Source organism: Lepus europaeus, chromosome 18, assembly GCF_033115175.1.
Source record: "Lepus europaeus isolate LE1 chromosome 18, mLepTim1.pri, whole genome shotgun sequence".
In the NCBI taxonomy this organism is placed as follows: domain Eukaryota; kingdom Metazoa; phylum Chordata; class Mammalia; order Lagomorpha; family Leporidae; genus Lepus; species Lepus europaeus.
Window position 1 is genome coordinate 6,697,321 of NC_084844.1, and position 15,632 is coordinate 6,712,952.

General features: G+C 62.9%; 1 protein-coding gene across 2 annotated transcripts in view; it reads left to right on the plus strand.

The window, feature by feature from the left end:
- SDK2 (sidekick cell adhesion molecule 2) overlaps positions 1–15,632 on the plus strand; it is a 244,342-nt gene that overhangs the window by 157,973 nt on the left and 70,737 nt on the right. For both annotated transcript variants that reach the window (XM_062216721.1, XM_062216722.1), the window contains exons 5-12: positions 3,187–3,320; positions 9,125–9,236; positions 10,259–10,449; positions 10,579–10,662; positions 11,753–11,947; positions 12,547–12,663; positions 13,943–14,110; positions 14,905–15,007. In XM_062216721.1, the coding sequence (XP_062072705.1) occupies positions 3,187–3,320; positions 9,125–9,236; positions 10,259–10,449; positions 10,579–10,662; positions 11,753–11,947; positions 12,547–12,663; positions 13,943–14,110; positions 14,905–15,007 (1,104 nt within the window). The remainder of the gene's footprint in view (positions 1–3,186; positions 3,321–9,124; positions 9,237–10,258; positions 10,450–10,578; positions 10,663–11,752; positions 11,948–12,546; positions 12,664–13,942; positions 14,111–14,904; positions 15,008–15,632) is intronic.

Sequence of the window (15,632 nt, forward strand, 5' to 3'; positions counted from 1 at the left end):
CCTCTGAGGTGATCACACGTGCCCTGGGTGTGTCACTGCCAGCCACAGGCTGCCTGGAACACTGTGTTGAGAAGGATGCTGAGGGGGAAAAGCATCGTGATCGATTAGCAATGTCTGTCATGGCGCAGGAGGGGCGGGTTGGCATCTCTGCAACATTTGCTGGGGCAGCTGAAACCCTGGCCCCCAACACCCCTTTCCTGACACCTTCCCACCGCCTTGGTCACCCCCATCCTCTGCCCTCACCCTCTTTTTCATCCCCAGCAGTGTCTTCTCCAGGACAGAACAGGCCAGCACACACGTGTACCCATCCCAGGTCTCTTATACACACACACACACACACACGATGGAGCTCTGGGGTGGATTTAGCTCTGCAATTAGTGGATTAATATTCATGTCGGAGCGGCGAGGGCCCCTGGACACGGATTCCCGGGTGTGTACCTGCCAGAGACGTGTATCTGATGAGCGTTATCAGCCAGGACGCCGCTATCTGCAGGGGCCAGGACAGAGCAGGATTAGCGACACCTCCCCCAGGCCCCGCGCGCCTTGTTGAAAGGGAGATTCTTACCAGAGATGCGTGCTGGGGCCGTGGGGCTCATCCTCAATGATTTATATTATTTGTAATTGAATTATCCATTGAGACCTGCGGAGCTGCGAAACGGGGTGGGGGGGGCTGGCTGCCTAGGAACCATGTGAGGCCGGTGGGGCAGGGACAGAGGAGTGGTAAAGGCTGGGAGACACCACCCAAGGGTCCGTCCTACAAGGAGGTCAGTGTGTACTGCCAGCTGGGAGCCCTCCCGGGTACCAGCAAAGCTGCATGCACTTTGCAAGTGGGGTGCAAAAGTGTCTGATTCTCCATCGGGGGCAGTCATCACCACACCCCCTGCCTGCCGGGGCCCGAGGGAGGACAAGTCAGGTGACCTCTCTGCCTCCCACTGCACCTCCATCAGGCCCCGGGGGTCTCAGTCCAGGTGCCTCCCTCTGGCTGTGCTAACAGCGCTCAGATCTTGCAGTGCCACACCGGGGAAGCTGGCTGCTAGCCCATCAAAGCCCACTGCCAGACCAGCTGGGGAGGAAGGCTCCCCTCCACTGTCACCCCAGGGTCCTGGCGGATGGGAGCTATGCTGCCACCCACACAGGCGAGAGGGGGAGGGAGGATCCCGCAGGGGGTCTTAGGGTCCATGCCTGGACCCTGAGCATATCCTCCCTACCCCTCCCCCCGCCCTGTGCAGGGATGCAGGGCAATCAAAAAGTGTGGCCCTGGCTCTGGGCAGGGATGGAGGCACCGGGATGGAGGTGGGCCACTGGCACCATCCGCTGTCACCGGCTGGGGCCCCATCGCACTTCCTCGTGGGGGCTGACAGGTGCTGACTTGGCCGCACCCCTGGCCTCTATCACAAGTTTTTAGCAACTGTGACAACCCAGAGTTGTTTAGACGTCATCACGTGTCCCCCAGAGGGCAAAGTCACCCCTGGCTGGGAACCAGTGACCTAGAAGGATGGATCCTAACTAAACATCCCCGAGGAGAGAGTAGAGAGCCGAGGCTGGAGCTAGAGCGTCTGCCCTGTGGTGGCCTAGACACGTGGCCCCACGGTCACTGTGGCCCCGGGGGTGGCTGGGCGAGCTGGCACCTGCGAGGCCCCATGCTTGCTGCTCTTGGGATCCTGTCCTTCCCAAGGCTGGACATTCTGCCAGGGAGGGCTGCTGGAATCCCCAGCCTCAGGGCTAGAAAAAAATCTTCAGAAACACCTGCCCCCACCCCTTGCACAGCAAGGAGCGAGCCGCCTGCTGCCTTCCACGGCTTACCCCATGCCCCAGCCAGAGCCGTGCAAACAGCGACAGACCCCAACCCAGTCCTCTTCCCCCAGCCCTCAGCCACCCCCACAGGCCAAGGAGAGGAGTGTCTGCGGGAGACACCCCTGTGGGGAAACAGTCACCACTCCTGCCCCAAGTTGTCACCCTTAGACATTTCAGCCCGGCTCTGGCCCCACCTCCAGTCGCCTCATTAGCTGGAGGGTAAAAGACTTCACTGGGAAAAAGAAAGGGAGACATCATTAGGGTACCCAGGAGAAGGGGGGCGGAAGGACCTGCCTTCCTGCTTGCCTGGGGGTGGCAGAGTGAAGCACAAAACCTGGCATCCCAGCCAGGCTGGGCGAGAGAGAGAGAGAGAGAGAGAGAGAGAGAGAGAGAGAGAGAGGAGCCTCTGCAGGGTGAGCAGGTCCCAGCCAGGCGTGGGGAGAGCCAGCGAGATGTTTATTGGAGCGCCTGTTGAAACTCTGTAACATTCACCTAATGGGAAAATTTGAAAAGAATTCAACTGGATTTGTCCTTGTTAAACTAACATTAAGGATGTTTAACAGCTGTCTCGGGCACATTGCATTACAATCCAGAGATAGACTTGACAAACTAATAGTTTTGTTTGTCATCGGGAGAGAGTGGGTGAAGGGAAGGGCCGCGGGAGCCGGCGTGGGCAGTGCTCCTGGCCCTGTCGCACCCACATTTAAGGGGGACCCCCGCTTCCTGCTTGGGTGAGCCCTTTTCTCCCCCTGCTTGCAGACCTGGCCTGCTCAGGGGCTGCAGGATACGGGACCTGCTGGGGGGGAAGGGGCACCCCCTGTGACTCAGCCAGCCCCCTTTTCCCTCCCACCCAGCCCAGCTTCGTGGAGGGGGACCCTATACCCAGACGGGGGAACTAGAGGCAGGTGGGACCCCCTGCCTAGGGGTGCCAGTCATAGGCAACCCTGACCCTGGAGTTGGCCTGAGCTAACTTCCAAGTAGGGTTCTGGAAGAGCCGGCTGGTTTCTTGATCCATTACCTCCCTCGGGCTTGGGACATCCTTCCCCAATCTGCCCCAGGACCTCCCACAGCTCTGGGCCCTTGGGATATGGCGGCGGTGGCCCTCAGGGATGCGACCCTGGGGTGGGGGCTGGGCAAGCTTCCTGGGGGCAACCTGACCGTGTCCTTCTCATATCTGGGTCTCCTGGCCAATGGTGGCAGGGGCTGAGATCCCGGCAAACCCAATGCAGCGGGGGTTCAGGCCCTCAAGGGTTGGGGTTGTGGGCTGGGGAGGGGGCGGGCAGGGCAGCCTCTCCTCTTTCTGGCCGGGGTGGGGTGGGGGCGCCTGCTCTTACTCCCCTGGGCCCGGAGCGCCTGGGGGCCCCATCAGCACAATCCTTTTCCTCCCCCCAGAGCCATCACGCTGGAGAACACCCTTGTCATCCTGTCAACCGTGGCTCCCGACGCCGGCCGCTACTACGTGCAGGCTGTTAACGACAAGAACGGAGATAACAAGACCAGTCAGCCCATCACGCTCGCCGTGGGGAGTGAGTAAGCTGCAGGGCCTGGGACTGTCACCCAGTGGGTCATTAAATCCCAGAACAGTGCTCCCGGGGGGCCTTGGGGAAGTGGAAGGGAGGAGGAAGAGGAGGAGGAGGCAGGGCTGGGGGTGGGAGAGCCTGCCATCTGTTCTGCGATGAGTCAAATCCTGTATCAGGAGAGGAGACACCTAGTGTGGCTGTGACCAGGGCTGGTGGGGCCGGGGAGGGGGCAGTGTGGAGGGGGACAGCGCATGCGCATGTGGGCTGTGGCCACTCCAGGGCATAGGGGCTTGCTTTCCCCTCTGGTCAATGGACATCTACAAGGTGCGGCTTCCGCATAGCACCAGGTAGTCCCCACTGTCGGGGATTCAGACTGGGGCAGGCTGTCACCTAGAGATGGCCCCTGTTCGTCTCAGATGCCCCGGCTCCCTGGGAGTGAGTGCCCCCACCCCCAACACAATGCAGAGCCAGAAGCAAGCACGTGGCGGGGTGACTCCTGGGCACCCTTTGGCACCGACGCTGCCCAGCCAGCCTGGAGCCAGCCAGCTTAGTGACAACTGCTGGGTTGTCCTCCCCAGCCGGATGGCCCCCACCTCCGGGTTCTGTTGCCAGGAGAGGAGAGAACGGGGGTGAGGTGGCTGGGGTGGCAGCCCAGGGCGGGCGTCACCGAGAACATGGGCTGAGACCAGGGCTTCGAGCAGCAGCTGAGGCGCCCCCGCGAGCTGGGGGAGCCAGATGTTCACGTCCCTGCACATCTGCACCACTCCTGCTCCCAGAGCCAGCCTCATCGATCATCCACAGCCCCACCTGCACGCGCCCGCTGCCAGCAAGCTGAGGGTGCGGGCAGCACGGGGCCTTCCCGCCTCCTTCCTCTGAGCCCAACCTCATCTGCCGGTGCCCAGACTGCCCGGGACACCCAACCCCTGCTGCCCGTGGCCCTGGCTCCACTTAGCTCTAGCAGGACCCCCACCCCATCCCAGTTTGCCGAGAGCGTTCCATCCCGGATGCTGACCCACCAGGGTCACACTGTGACCTCTGACCTCAGCCCCATGGCCTGGGATTGCTGCTCCTACAGGAAGAGGAGTTGGGGCATCTGCAGGAGCTGCTTTTCCTGCCCCTCCCAGTGGTGGGATGATGGAGCGTCTCGTGGGGTCTGGGCATTTAGGGAGAGGCAAGATCAAAGATACAGGGGTGCTTCGTGATCCGAGTCAGAGCCAGGCGTCTCCCTGGGTGGCTCAACTTACCCTGAGAGCCGAGATCAGGGCGCCTGTACTCCATGCCCCTCCTCCAGCACCCCCTCCTCTGCAGAGGAGGCTCTGACCCCCCGCCCTCCAGCTGTTCCCTCTCCTGTCTGCCCACGCTCGCCCTATCGCCCCTCCACCGGGATTCGTGCTGGATTGAGAGCAGAACCTGCTGATTGTGAGCTAGTTTCTCCTCCCACGAGTGATCGCACTTCAGAACCTGTCCGCGTCGCTGACACGAATCCCCAGCCTGCCTTCTGCCTCACTGCCTCGCCCAGCACCACCCTGGCTCCAGCTCCCTCCCTCACCTCCCCCTGCCTGGCCCCAGCCTCCACCCTACCCTCACCTCCTGTGCTCAGCAGGGAGCCCGTGCTGCTTGGAAACAGAGAAAGAGAGAGCAAGGCCGGTGACCGCCCGCCCAGGGTGGCCCTGGTGACGTCATAGAGATGTCACAGCTCCCGACACGCCACACCTGGGCTGCAGTGTCCCTCAAATATAATGGGAACCACTTAAGTCACTTTCAGACTCCCAGTGGCTTCATTTGTTACAAAGTGAACACAAAGAGGCAAAGTTAATTTTACGACTAAATTCTGCGTAACCCAGTATACCCCAAATCACGTCCTTTTAAAATACCACCAGGATAAAAAAATATTGATGGGATATTTTATATCGCATTTTCACTTAGGAAGTCTTTGAAATCCACGTGCATTTTGCACTTGGGGGACGTCTCCATTTGGAGGCTAAATTTCCGTCTGAAATACGTGATCCGTTTTTAGATTTCGTGAAAGTTACAGCTGAAAAGGTAGCGTGGTGTGCCCAAGCTGCTGCACGCACACGCACTCCAAAGTCTTCTAATAACCGAATTGGGAATCTGTTTTTAATTAAATTCGAATCAGTGACAATTCAATCACATTCCATCAAAGGAGCAGCTGCCACGCAGCCAGAGCCCAGGAGGCCCGTGTGGGATGACACGGGTGGCAGGGCCTGCCTGCCCTGGGCCCCAGTGGCTAGCCTCCCTGGTCCCTCGCGTGGGACCTGTGGCCCAGGTGCGCCACCTGCTTCCGGAGCTGTGTTTTCCTCATCTGTAATGCGCTGCCCATGGCACAGTTGGGAGGAGGCAGCCAGGTGATTCGGGGAGAATGGACGCCAGCAAATGTCCCTCATCGTGGCCTGGGGCCCTGTCCCTCTCTATTCCTCCTGCGCTGGGGCACCGTGGACAACGCCCCCTCCCTGGATCTGGCTTCCTGTGGGGCCCCGTTCACCCCAGAACCCCACTGAGGCTGGAGCAAGCTGCACTTCTAGCAGTTCTGCTCTGACTTGGGTCCAGGCCACAGCAGAGTGGCTGCTGGTGTGTGTGTGTTGGGGTGGGGTAGGGTGTCCCTGGGCAGGAGCTGGGCATCAGAAAGACCCCCAAGCTGAACGCTCTTGGCCCCTGGGTGCCCCTGTCCTTGGTGGCCTCGAGGCCTCGCTGGAGCTGGTTTCCAGAGCACAGGTTGAGTGAGGCACACGCCGTGCACGTGGGGCCCAAGTGTGGTCAAGCCGCCCTCAGCCCGGCCAGTCCTGGAGGCGATGGCTTCACACAGCCCTCGATGGCACAGAGAACACCGACGGCCAGGATTCGGTTGAGGCAGTGATACCCCCCAGGCCATCTCTGACACCCTCGGGCCACCCCCATGCAGTCCCTCCACCCTCAGACTGCACCTCGCACTTGCACCCACAGGTCCACGGGACAGGCCCTCTGCGGGAGCTCACCTGGGTCACCTCCATGACAGGTGGGGAAGGAAGTGTCATTGTGCACACTTTACAGACAGGAAAGCTGAGGAGCCGGGGCCCTGGGGGTCACCCCCTCTCACCCCGTGGCCTCCGCTGATGACCGGTGGAGCCCACGCTGGGACCCAGGCTGCTACTTCACCGCCCCCCACCCAGTGGCCTCTGGGGCTCAGGCTCAGACAGCAAACGGCCCTCGCTCGGGCTGCTGTCCCCGTCACCTTCCTGTCCGTCTCTGTCCCAGGTCCTGCCCTCTGGACACAGCGCTGTCAGCCCTTCCCAGCACCTTTGCAAACCTGCAGCCTCTGGGCTGCCCCCATCTTCTGCCCTGGTGCCCCGAGGACCACCGGCCACCTGTCTATGCCTCACACGGCGCACCTGTTCCAGAGCCCCCGCCCTGCCTCTCCCTTCCCTCAGCCCCCTCCCAGCCCCCTCCCAGCTCCCCTGAAGCCACCCAGCCCCAACCCCCGCAGGAAGCACTGGAGGCTTCGCTTGGTCTTCCCTGGGGGGTGAGCAAGGCCGTCTCTCCCTCGGCCCAGAGCCCCCCCAGCCAGCAGCCGTGGGCTCATCCATCCAGACAGCAAACCCCCAGGAGGAAGCCACCATTTGAGGGGCACTTCCTGTGTGTCAGGAGCCCTGCTGTCCCCCAGATGGCTTTACCGCTTCACCTGTGCCCTGCTGCCCAGCACCCGGCACCCACACCTTTAATTCACGAAAGGTGTCACATTGACTGGACTCCCTCCCAGAGCCACCCCCGACAGCACAGGCCCTGCCCTGGGCAGCAGGAGCCTGGAAACATGGGTCGAGTTCACGCCACCCTGAGAGGAAGGGGGTTTTATTCCCATAAGAGATTCAGGGGAGTGACATCACCTATGGCCACCATCCCACCCTACCCCCACACACATAGCATCCAGGGTAGAGCAGGGTTCAACCCAGGGCTCTCCAATCCAGACTCTCCATCACCGACACCGTGCCCAGGGTCCCCAGGTACTGTGGCCCCTCTCCAGCTCCCCGGCCACTCCTCCAGGGACCCTTGTGGCCCCTTGCCCAGGTGTCAATCACCCTCCGCCCCGCCCCTCCCCGAGCCACCAGCCCGCGGCCCTGGGCAGCCCTCGTTTGTCACTCACTGCCCGGAGCTCCCGCCTCCCTCCAGGGCCCTGTGTGTACACTGCCGCTGTGCGGAGCCCAGCTCCTGCGTGGGCCCTAAATGTCCGTCTCAGCCTCTCGCCCCATTAATCTGGGCCGTGCTACCTGTGCACCCCAGCATGTAATAAACAAGGTAGCACGCGCTTTTATGGATTCGGCTATATCAGCAGCCTTCAATCCGATCACTCTTTATGGCGCCTACACGAGGCCTTTATATTGTTGCAATTATTTTACTTTTTATGCTTCCCTTCTTGCTCCCTTCATTTTCCTTTAGTTTCTGCATTTGATCCTCATTCTTCGTGGAGGGAAGTAGGGCTGGCCGTGGTGGCCCAGGGTGGCCGGGGCGGGGGGGCTTCTGCGTGTCCCCCTGCTGACCCCACGAGGGACGTCGTACCACTGTCGCCCAGGGCCATGCCTGTCGTGTCCACCGCCTCCCTGCAGAGCCTCCTGGAAAGGGGCCAATTGGATAGATTTGTTGGAAGAGGAGAAGTCCGTGGAGGTTGTATTTTCAGGAGCCATAGAGCAGGCACATGAGAGGGAGTGGGCAGTTTCTGCCAGTTCTGGGCCTGCAGTGAAAACCAGGCCACTCTCAAGGTGTGCAAAAAAATTAAAAGGGACGTGCCATCACCTCTGTGAGCAGAGTTTAGGGTGTTTCATTTTTTAAAATTGCTTTTACGATTTATTTATTTGGAAGGCAGAGTGACAGAGGGAGGAAGACACAGAGAGAGAGAAAAAGAGAGGGAGAGAGATCTTGCATCCTTTGGTTCATTCCTCAAATGACTGCAACAGTCAGGGTTGAGCCAGGCTGAAGGCAGGAGGCCAGGACTCCATCCGGGTCTCTCACAGGAGTGGCAGGGGTCCAAGCCCGTGAGCCGTCCTCCACTGCTTTCCCAGGCGCATTAGCAGGGAGCCGGGTGGGAAGTGGAGCAGCCGGGACTCAGACTGGCACACCTATGGAATGCCAACTTGACAAGCAGTGGCTTAGCCCACTGTGCCACACCAGCCCCAAGTTCGTCCGTCCGTCTGTCCTCCCCCATCCCTCCTTCCTTCCTTAGATGAACCCCACTTGGGACGTTCTCTGGTTCTGATCATAACCATGGCTCCATTCATGTGTTCCCTTCGTGAGGGCCCTTGGGCACCTGCTGGGTGCCAGCGCCGTTCTTTGTGCTGGAGCCATCAGTGAGGGCTGCCATGGGGAAGCCACCATGGGGACTTCAGCAACCACGGCGTCCATGTCCCCCCAGTCCTGGGGTCTGAAGTCCATGGTCAGGGGGCCGGCACGGCTGGGTTCTGGTGAGGGCCTCGTCGGAGCTGAGGTGGCGGCGGATCTCAGGGTGGGGAGGGGGCGTGATTCAACCCAGTGGGAGAGTTGTGGTCCGGTGCAGAGGCAGACGTTGGACAAGTAAACCAGTGAGGTGCACGGAGGCACAGAGCAGGATTTAGAAGGTGTAGAACAGGACAAGGGGTGGGGGTGAGCCGTCGTGGTCAGCAGTGTCTCCAGCGGGTCTCCCTGGCCAGCAGAGGGGGAGGAGGGCTGCGAGGTCCAAGTCCAGAGGCCACAGGGACAAAAGTCTCCCATGAACTCAGCCCCCATGGGGCCGGACAGAGATGGGATTTCTGATCTCTGCCACCAGCTAACCTCTGACCTCTCCCCAGATGTAGGGGGGCCTGCCGACCCCATCGCTCCTACCATCATCATCCCTCCCAAGAACACCAGCGTGGTGGCCGGCACCTCGGAGGTGACCATGGAGTGTGTGGCCAACGCCAGGTGGGTGGTGTCTGTCCCCTTGCCCCTGACACCCTCGGTTCTGCAGGGGACAGGGAGAGCAGAGAGGGACACAGGCAGGCAGCCACGCCGGGCAGGGCTGCCTCTTTCTCTGTGGCCTGGGAGGAGAGACGCTGTGCTCTGGGCCTCAGTCTGCTCCTCTGTGAAGTGGGAATGATCACAGAGCGGACACAGAGCGGACAGGGGGCGTGCTCACCCCAGCCTGACCTGGCGCCTCCCAAGTGCTCGGTCAAGATAAACTGGTGACCTGGGGCGGAGGGGGGTTTCAGAGTTAGACTGAAGATGACCCCACGGTCACCTCAGTGAGGAGCCCTGGACAGGAGTCCCTGGGGCAGAGCACAGGAACAGGATGGGGCACACAAAAGGCCTGAGCAGCCCTGCCGGGGAGGAGGAGCCCCACTTCCCCCAAGCCGGGGTTCCCCGAATGCTCCCGACCACAGAACCCCTTTTGCACAGGGCCCCTCCAGACTCCCTGTGTGGGGCCGGCACAGACCCACTCTGGCAGAGCCCACCTCAGCCGCACAGAAGGTACTAACCAGCCATGCCCGGGCCCGGCACTCCTCCGGGCTGTGGGGGCGCAGGGGCTGGGGACAGTGGTAGAGAGGCCCACCTCTCGCACACTGGCTGCTCCGGGAGCTGGGCTCTGTCCCTCTGCCTCTGCGATCCACCTGCAGTCTAGGCGGACGTCACTTCTCTCCCTGTCACTCGCCCTCCCCTCCTTCCTCCTCACTGATGGATTGTTGGAGGGGGCCCGGGACACGGGGGCTGTCGGGAAAGAGCGAGGTGCCGGGCCAGGCCGCCTCCACTCTCCCCACACCCCCAGGCACCATTCCAGCATTCTGCATTCGTCTTTACCACCGGGCTCAGCGGCAGGCACAGTCGGCCCATTTTATAGATGAGAAGACAGAGGCCCAGAGCACAGAAGGGACTTGCCCAAGAGCCTGCATCCAGAAACCCCTGGCCGTCCCTGGGGCTGGACACCTGCCTTCCCCCGCCCCCTGCAGGCCCCTGATCAAGCTGCACCTCCTTTGGAAGAAAGATGGGGTGCTGGTGTCGGGCGGCGTCAGTGACTTCAACCGCCGGCTCACCATCGCCAACCCCAGCAGCCGCGACGCCGGCTACTACGAGTGTGAGGCCACCCTGCGCAGCAGCAGCGTGGCCCCCGTCGTCCGCGGCGCCTACCTCTCCGTGTTGGGTGAGCTGCTGGGGCTCCCGCAGGGGCCGGGGCTCACCCAAGGGGACCCTTCCCCCCAGCCCCGAGGCAGATCACGCGGAGTGGGGCTCTGACCGCCCCCCCCCCCCGGCTCCACTGTCCCTCCTGCAGAGCCACCTCAGTTCATCAAGGAGCCAGAGCGACACATCACGGCCGAGATGGAGAAGGTGGTGGACATCCCCTGCCGGGCCAAAGGTAACGCAGCCACACGGACAGAGGGAGGGGGACCAGGGCCCCAAGTGACTGTCATCTCAAGGCAGGTGGCAGCCCCAGGTGGCCTGGCAGACCTGGGGCCACTCCATTCACCCCCTCCTCCTCCTGCTCCACCCGCCTGGGGCACAGCGCCCGGAGAGGGTGCACATGGCCCATCCTCCACCAACTCCCACGGCTGCAGCCTGGCCGAGGGCAGCCCAAAGCCAGGGGCAGATCCGGGGTGATGGGCAGAGAAGCGGGCACGCCACGGGCCATGGCTGACAGTGGGCAAAGGCGCACCACACAGCCCTGGCCAGAGGTGTGGTGCACGGAGCGGGGAGGAGGGACACTGCTCCCCCGAGGCTCCGCGGAAACAGAGCAGCAAACTCTGGTGGAGGCTGCCCAGGTGCCCAGAGGGCTCTTGGCTGGGGGACACGCAGAGGGGCCCCCAGCAGCCACATCCCCGCCATCTCTGGACCCTCGCGCTCACGAGAAAGAAGAGCAAACCCTTATTTTGTCCCATCTGAAAAGGCCAGGGCCATAGAACGCCTCGTGACGTTCTGTCCCCTGAAGAAAGAAAAAAGGCCGCCAGCGACGCAGGGCACAGCCCCGCCTCCAGGACACGGTGACATGAAAGCACACACGTGTCCCAGGATGCATGGGGACACTATGTCCCGTGATGTCAGGCTGGGAGGCGGAGGGCTGGGAGCCCCCTCTGAGAATGTGGCAGCCTGCAGGTGGTTCTGGAGGGACCGAGAGGCAAGGGGGCCCCTCTGAGCCCCGCTCTGCCCGTGCCTCCACGCAGGGCTCTGGGGTCACGAGCGACTAGGACACTGCCCCCCACCTGCAGGCTCCCACACATAGGTTAAAGGCCCTGCCGCTTTTCACAGCAAAGAAAAAAAAATAAAACCTACAAACTGGTTTGTGCAATCCTGCGTTTGCAAGCCAAAGTGACGCTGGGATCGCCGCCCCCAGAGGATGTCAGTATTGTCCACTAGGAAGCCCCTCCCCCTCTCCGGGCCCTCCCAGGAGGCCCCAGGCTCCCCAGTGCCCACTTCTGGGCCGCCGACCCCCCGCCCCGTGTCGCCCGCAGGTGTGCCGCCGCCCTCGGTCACGTGGTACAAGGACGCGGCCGTGGTGGAAGTGGAGAAGCTGGCCCGCTTCCGGCAGCACGCCGACGGGGGCCTGCAGATCAGCGGCCTGGTGCCTGACGACACGGGCATGTTCCAGTGCTTCGCCCGCAACGCGGCCGGCGAGGCGCAGACCTCCACCTACCTGGCCGTCACCAGTGAGTCCTGGACCCTCCTGGGCGCCTCTTGGAGGGGTTCCCGCAGCCGCCTGGCTCTGCCCACTGTGGGGGGCTGTGGGTGGCGGCGCTCAGAGCACAGAGCCCTGGAGCAACGGCTCCTGCTGGTGCCATCTGGGGCCATCACCCGGACCCCCAGGGGCCAGCAGAAGGGCGGAAGGGGCGGGGCTTGTCTCCGGGGTGGCCACCAAGGACGGCCATCCTGCCTCTCACGCTGACCACAGCAGGTGCATCCAGCGCTCCAGTGTCCACAGGACAGGAGCTGGGGTTAGGGGAAGGAGCACAAACCCAGGCGGTGGGGCCAGAGCAGGTGGTGCTGTCTCGGCAGCCACACGTGTGTGTCCTTTAAGCAGCTACGTGTCGGTTTCGTAGTCAGTGGAGGATGAACCCCTTCCGTGCGACCTGCCCAGCTGGGATGGGGATTGGCGTCAGCGGGCTCCTTCCCCCGGCAGCCCCCACGCTGGCTTCTTCCTGACACCTGCTTCCCGCCCTGCCCAGGGCCCCACACCTGGGCAGCGGGAGGAGGAGGGTTGGCCCTGACTCCCAGGGTGTGGCTCAGAGGCTCCGCTGTCCGTCCACAGGCATCGCCCCCAACATCACCAGGGGCCCCCTGGACAGCACGGTGACCGACGGCATGTCGGTGGTGCTGGCGTGCGAGACCTCGGGAGCTCCCAGGCCAGCCATCACCTGGCAGAAAGGTAAAGGGGACAGATTTCTTCGGAGGTGTGGCTGTGTGAAGTTCAGGGCAGACTTGAGAGCCAAGTTCTCAAAGCAGCCCGGTGGAGGGCCCTGTGTGCGGTTGCGAAGGTCGTCCACTGCGCGAGCCAAGGCCGTGCTATCTGACTGCACTCCCTGCACCTCGCGGGGTTGGGGCCCAGCCCTGCATCTGCCGAGGCCCGCAGCCCCGAGCGGGTTGTTAACTCAGTCGGAGCTGCGGGTTCCCCACCGGTAAACTGGACGGCAGTATGCATTTCTCCGGGTGGCCAGGGCAGCAGGGAAGCCCGGCGAGCGACAGACTGACGCCGTCCTGCTGGTGCCGGTGGTGGCAATGAGGGTAGGAGCCGTCCCCCACCCCAGGTCCCTCACACAGGATTAAACAAAGCCACGCCCCCGGCCACCTCCAATCCAGGCTGCCCACACTGGCTCTCTTGCGCTCCTGTGCACAGCCTCTGCTCTGAGGCTCCTCCTCCCCAGGGCCACCCCGCCCCGCCACCCACCCCCTCCATCCTCGGTGACCCCGCAGCGGCCTGCATGTTCATCGGCCTCCCTGCCCGCCTCCCACAAGGTTAGGGCTCTGACCTTTGACCACAGCTGGCTTCCCGGGGCCTGGAATGGTTTGGCACATGGTGAGTGCTTGGTGAATGTGGGCGTGAACATCGGCACGCCCAGCCCCCCCAACACACGCTCACTGTGTGCCACACGTGCAAATGGACACACGCACCTGCAGACGCCCCGGCACAGCCCGGCTGTACAAGCAGTTTTGTTAAAACAAATACAGTCACAGGAGCCTGCACTGCCGGGGCCCCTCCTGCACCTGTGAGCTCTCTCCTCTCTCTCCCTCGCCCTCACTCTCACTCGGGCCACAACCAGGCCAGGGCTGTGGGCAGGGCGCCCGCTCCTCTCTCCACCCCACCGCCCCCTCATCTCGAGGGCCATGCCTCCCCACTGCCCCCCGGAGACAGCGCGTGGCCTTCTCTGGCCAAGGGCAGCCGGCACGGTGGGGACAGCGGCGGGAGCTCTGGGCTGCACGTACCTGCTCTGCCACCCTGCGCCCACGTGCCCAAGCCAGAAACCCCTCCGGGCTCAGCCCCCGCCCCAGCGCGGCCGTCCATGCCCCTGGCCCCGAAGCCACCCAAGGATCTTGGAGCTGGGAGCCCGCCTGAGACCACCCACTCTGACATGGCCAGGGGAGGGATGGGCTGTGCCTTCTGGGTACCCGGGGGCTGCAGGCTGAGCCCCGCCCCGTGTCGCCCCCAGGGGAGCGCATCCTGGCCAGCGGCTCTGTGCAGCTGCCCCGTTTCACGCTGCTAGAGTCGGGCAGCCTGCTGGTGAGCCCCACGCACATCTCCGATGCCGGCACCTACACCTGCTTAGCCACCAACTCACGGGGGGTCGACGAAGCCTCGGCCGACCTGGTCGTATGGGGTGAGTGTGAGCCCCCCACTGCCTGCACCCCCGCCCCGTGCCTCTGCCCTGCCCAGGGCCCTTCTCAGGAGAGGGACAGTGACAGCTGAATTCAGAGGCCAGGGACCAGGGAGGGGACGTCTCCACCAACAGGGCCACGTGAGCGAGAGTCCGTGGCACACTTGGCCACGGTGAGGCTAGCGAGCTGGTGGGATGGCTGTCTTCATAACTTTGGGGCAGAAACCGGGTATGTTAGGTTTTGGGGCCACACTGCCACTGTCCTGGCCACGCCACTGACTCCCATCGCATGGAGGAGACAGCCGTGGACGGCACGGAGCCTCGGCATGGCCGGGTTCCAGTGGCTTTGTTTACCCAGACAACCACTTGCCATGTACAGCCCCCGGCTGCTAGTTGGCTGACCCCCCTTCTGCCTCGCGATCCATGCCCCCGACCCAGCCACCTGTCCCAAGCCCAGGGTGGCTGGGGGCTACAGCACCGGAACAGAAGGCAGCAGGGCCTGTGGCCACTCAGCCGGCCACAGCATCCTTGGAGCCCCGTCCCTCCCAGGAACTGGCGGGCAGCACCCAGTGAGCCTGCGTCGTGAGCGTGAACTAAAGTCTGAGGCCAGCCCCCTGTCTGGGACCCTGCTGGGACTTCCGCTACGGCAGACCCACCCACTGCCTGCGTTTGCCTTCTCGCACCCACACGCGGCCCTGGGGTCGCCCGAGACGTCCATGTGTCCCACACACCTGCAGCCCGCCTGGGACTCTGGGCCCGCCCCCTCCTCAGCACGCTGGGCCCGCCCTGTCTTCCAGCCCGGACGCGCATCACCAGGCCTCCCCAGGACCAGAGCGTCATCAAGGGCACCCAGGCCTCCATGGTGTGCGGCGTGACCCATGACCCCCGCGTGGCCATCAGGTACCGACTCAGCTGTGGCCCTCATACAGGGGCAGGGGCGGGGGGCTGGGAGCCTCTGGGGGCAGCTGGTAGCTGGACAGATGTCAGTCCCGTGGGGCCAAGTGGGGCCTAGGAGGCCAGCCTCAGCCTTGGGGGACTGTCTGCGGGGCTGAGATGCAAAAGATGCTGTTGGCTACGCTCCCCAGGGCAGGGGCGGGCATGTGGGCACCACTCAGACCCCGCGCCCATGTTGGAGGGCTTGGATCCGATGCCAGCTCCCTGCAGCAGGTGCTGGCTCAAGTACTGGGGTCCCTGCACCCACGCGGGAGGCCAGGGGTGAGTCCTTGGCTCCTGGCGCGTGTCCTGGCCCAGCCCTGGCTGTTGCAGGCATTTGGGGAATGAACCAATGGGTGGCAGTCTCTCTCTCTGTCTCTCTCTCTCTGTCTCTCTCTCTCTCTCTCTCTCTGTCTCTCTCTCCCTCTCCATATGTGTGTATGTGTGTGTGTGCATCTTTCATACGAAATGAAAAATTGTTTAAGTGTTAAATGATTTAGAAAATAAATAATAAATGCCTGGGGAGCGTGAACTCCAGGAACTGAGCTGAGGCACGAATAGGGGAAGGGAGACCGAGAAACAGAGGGAGGAG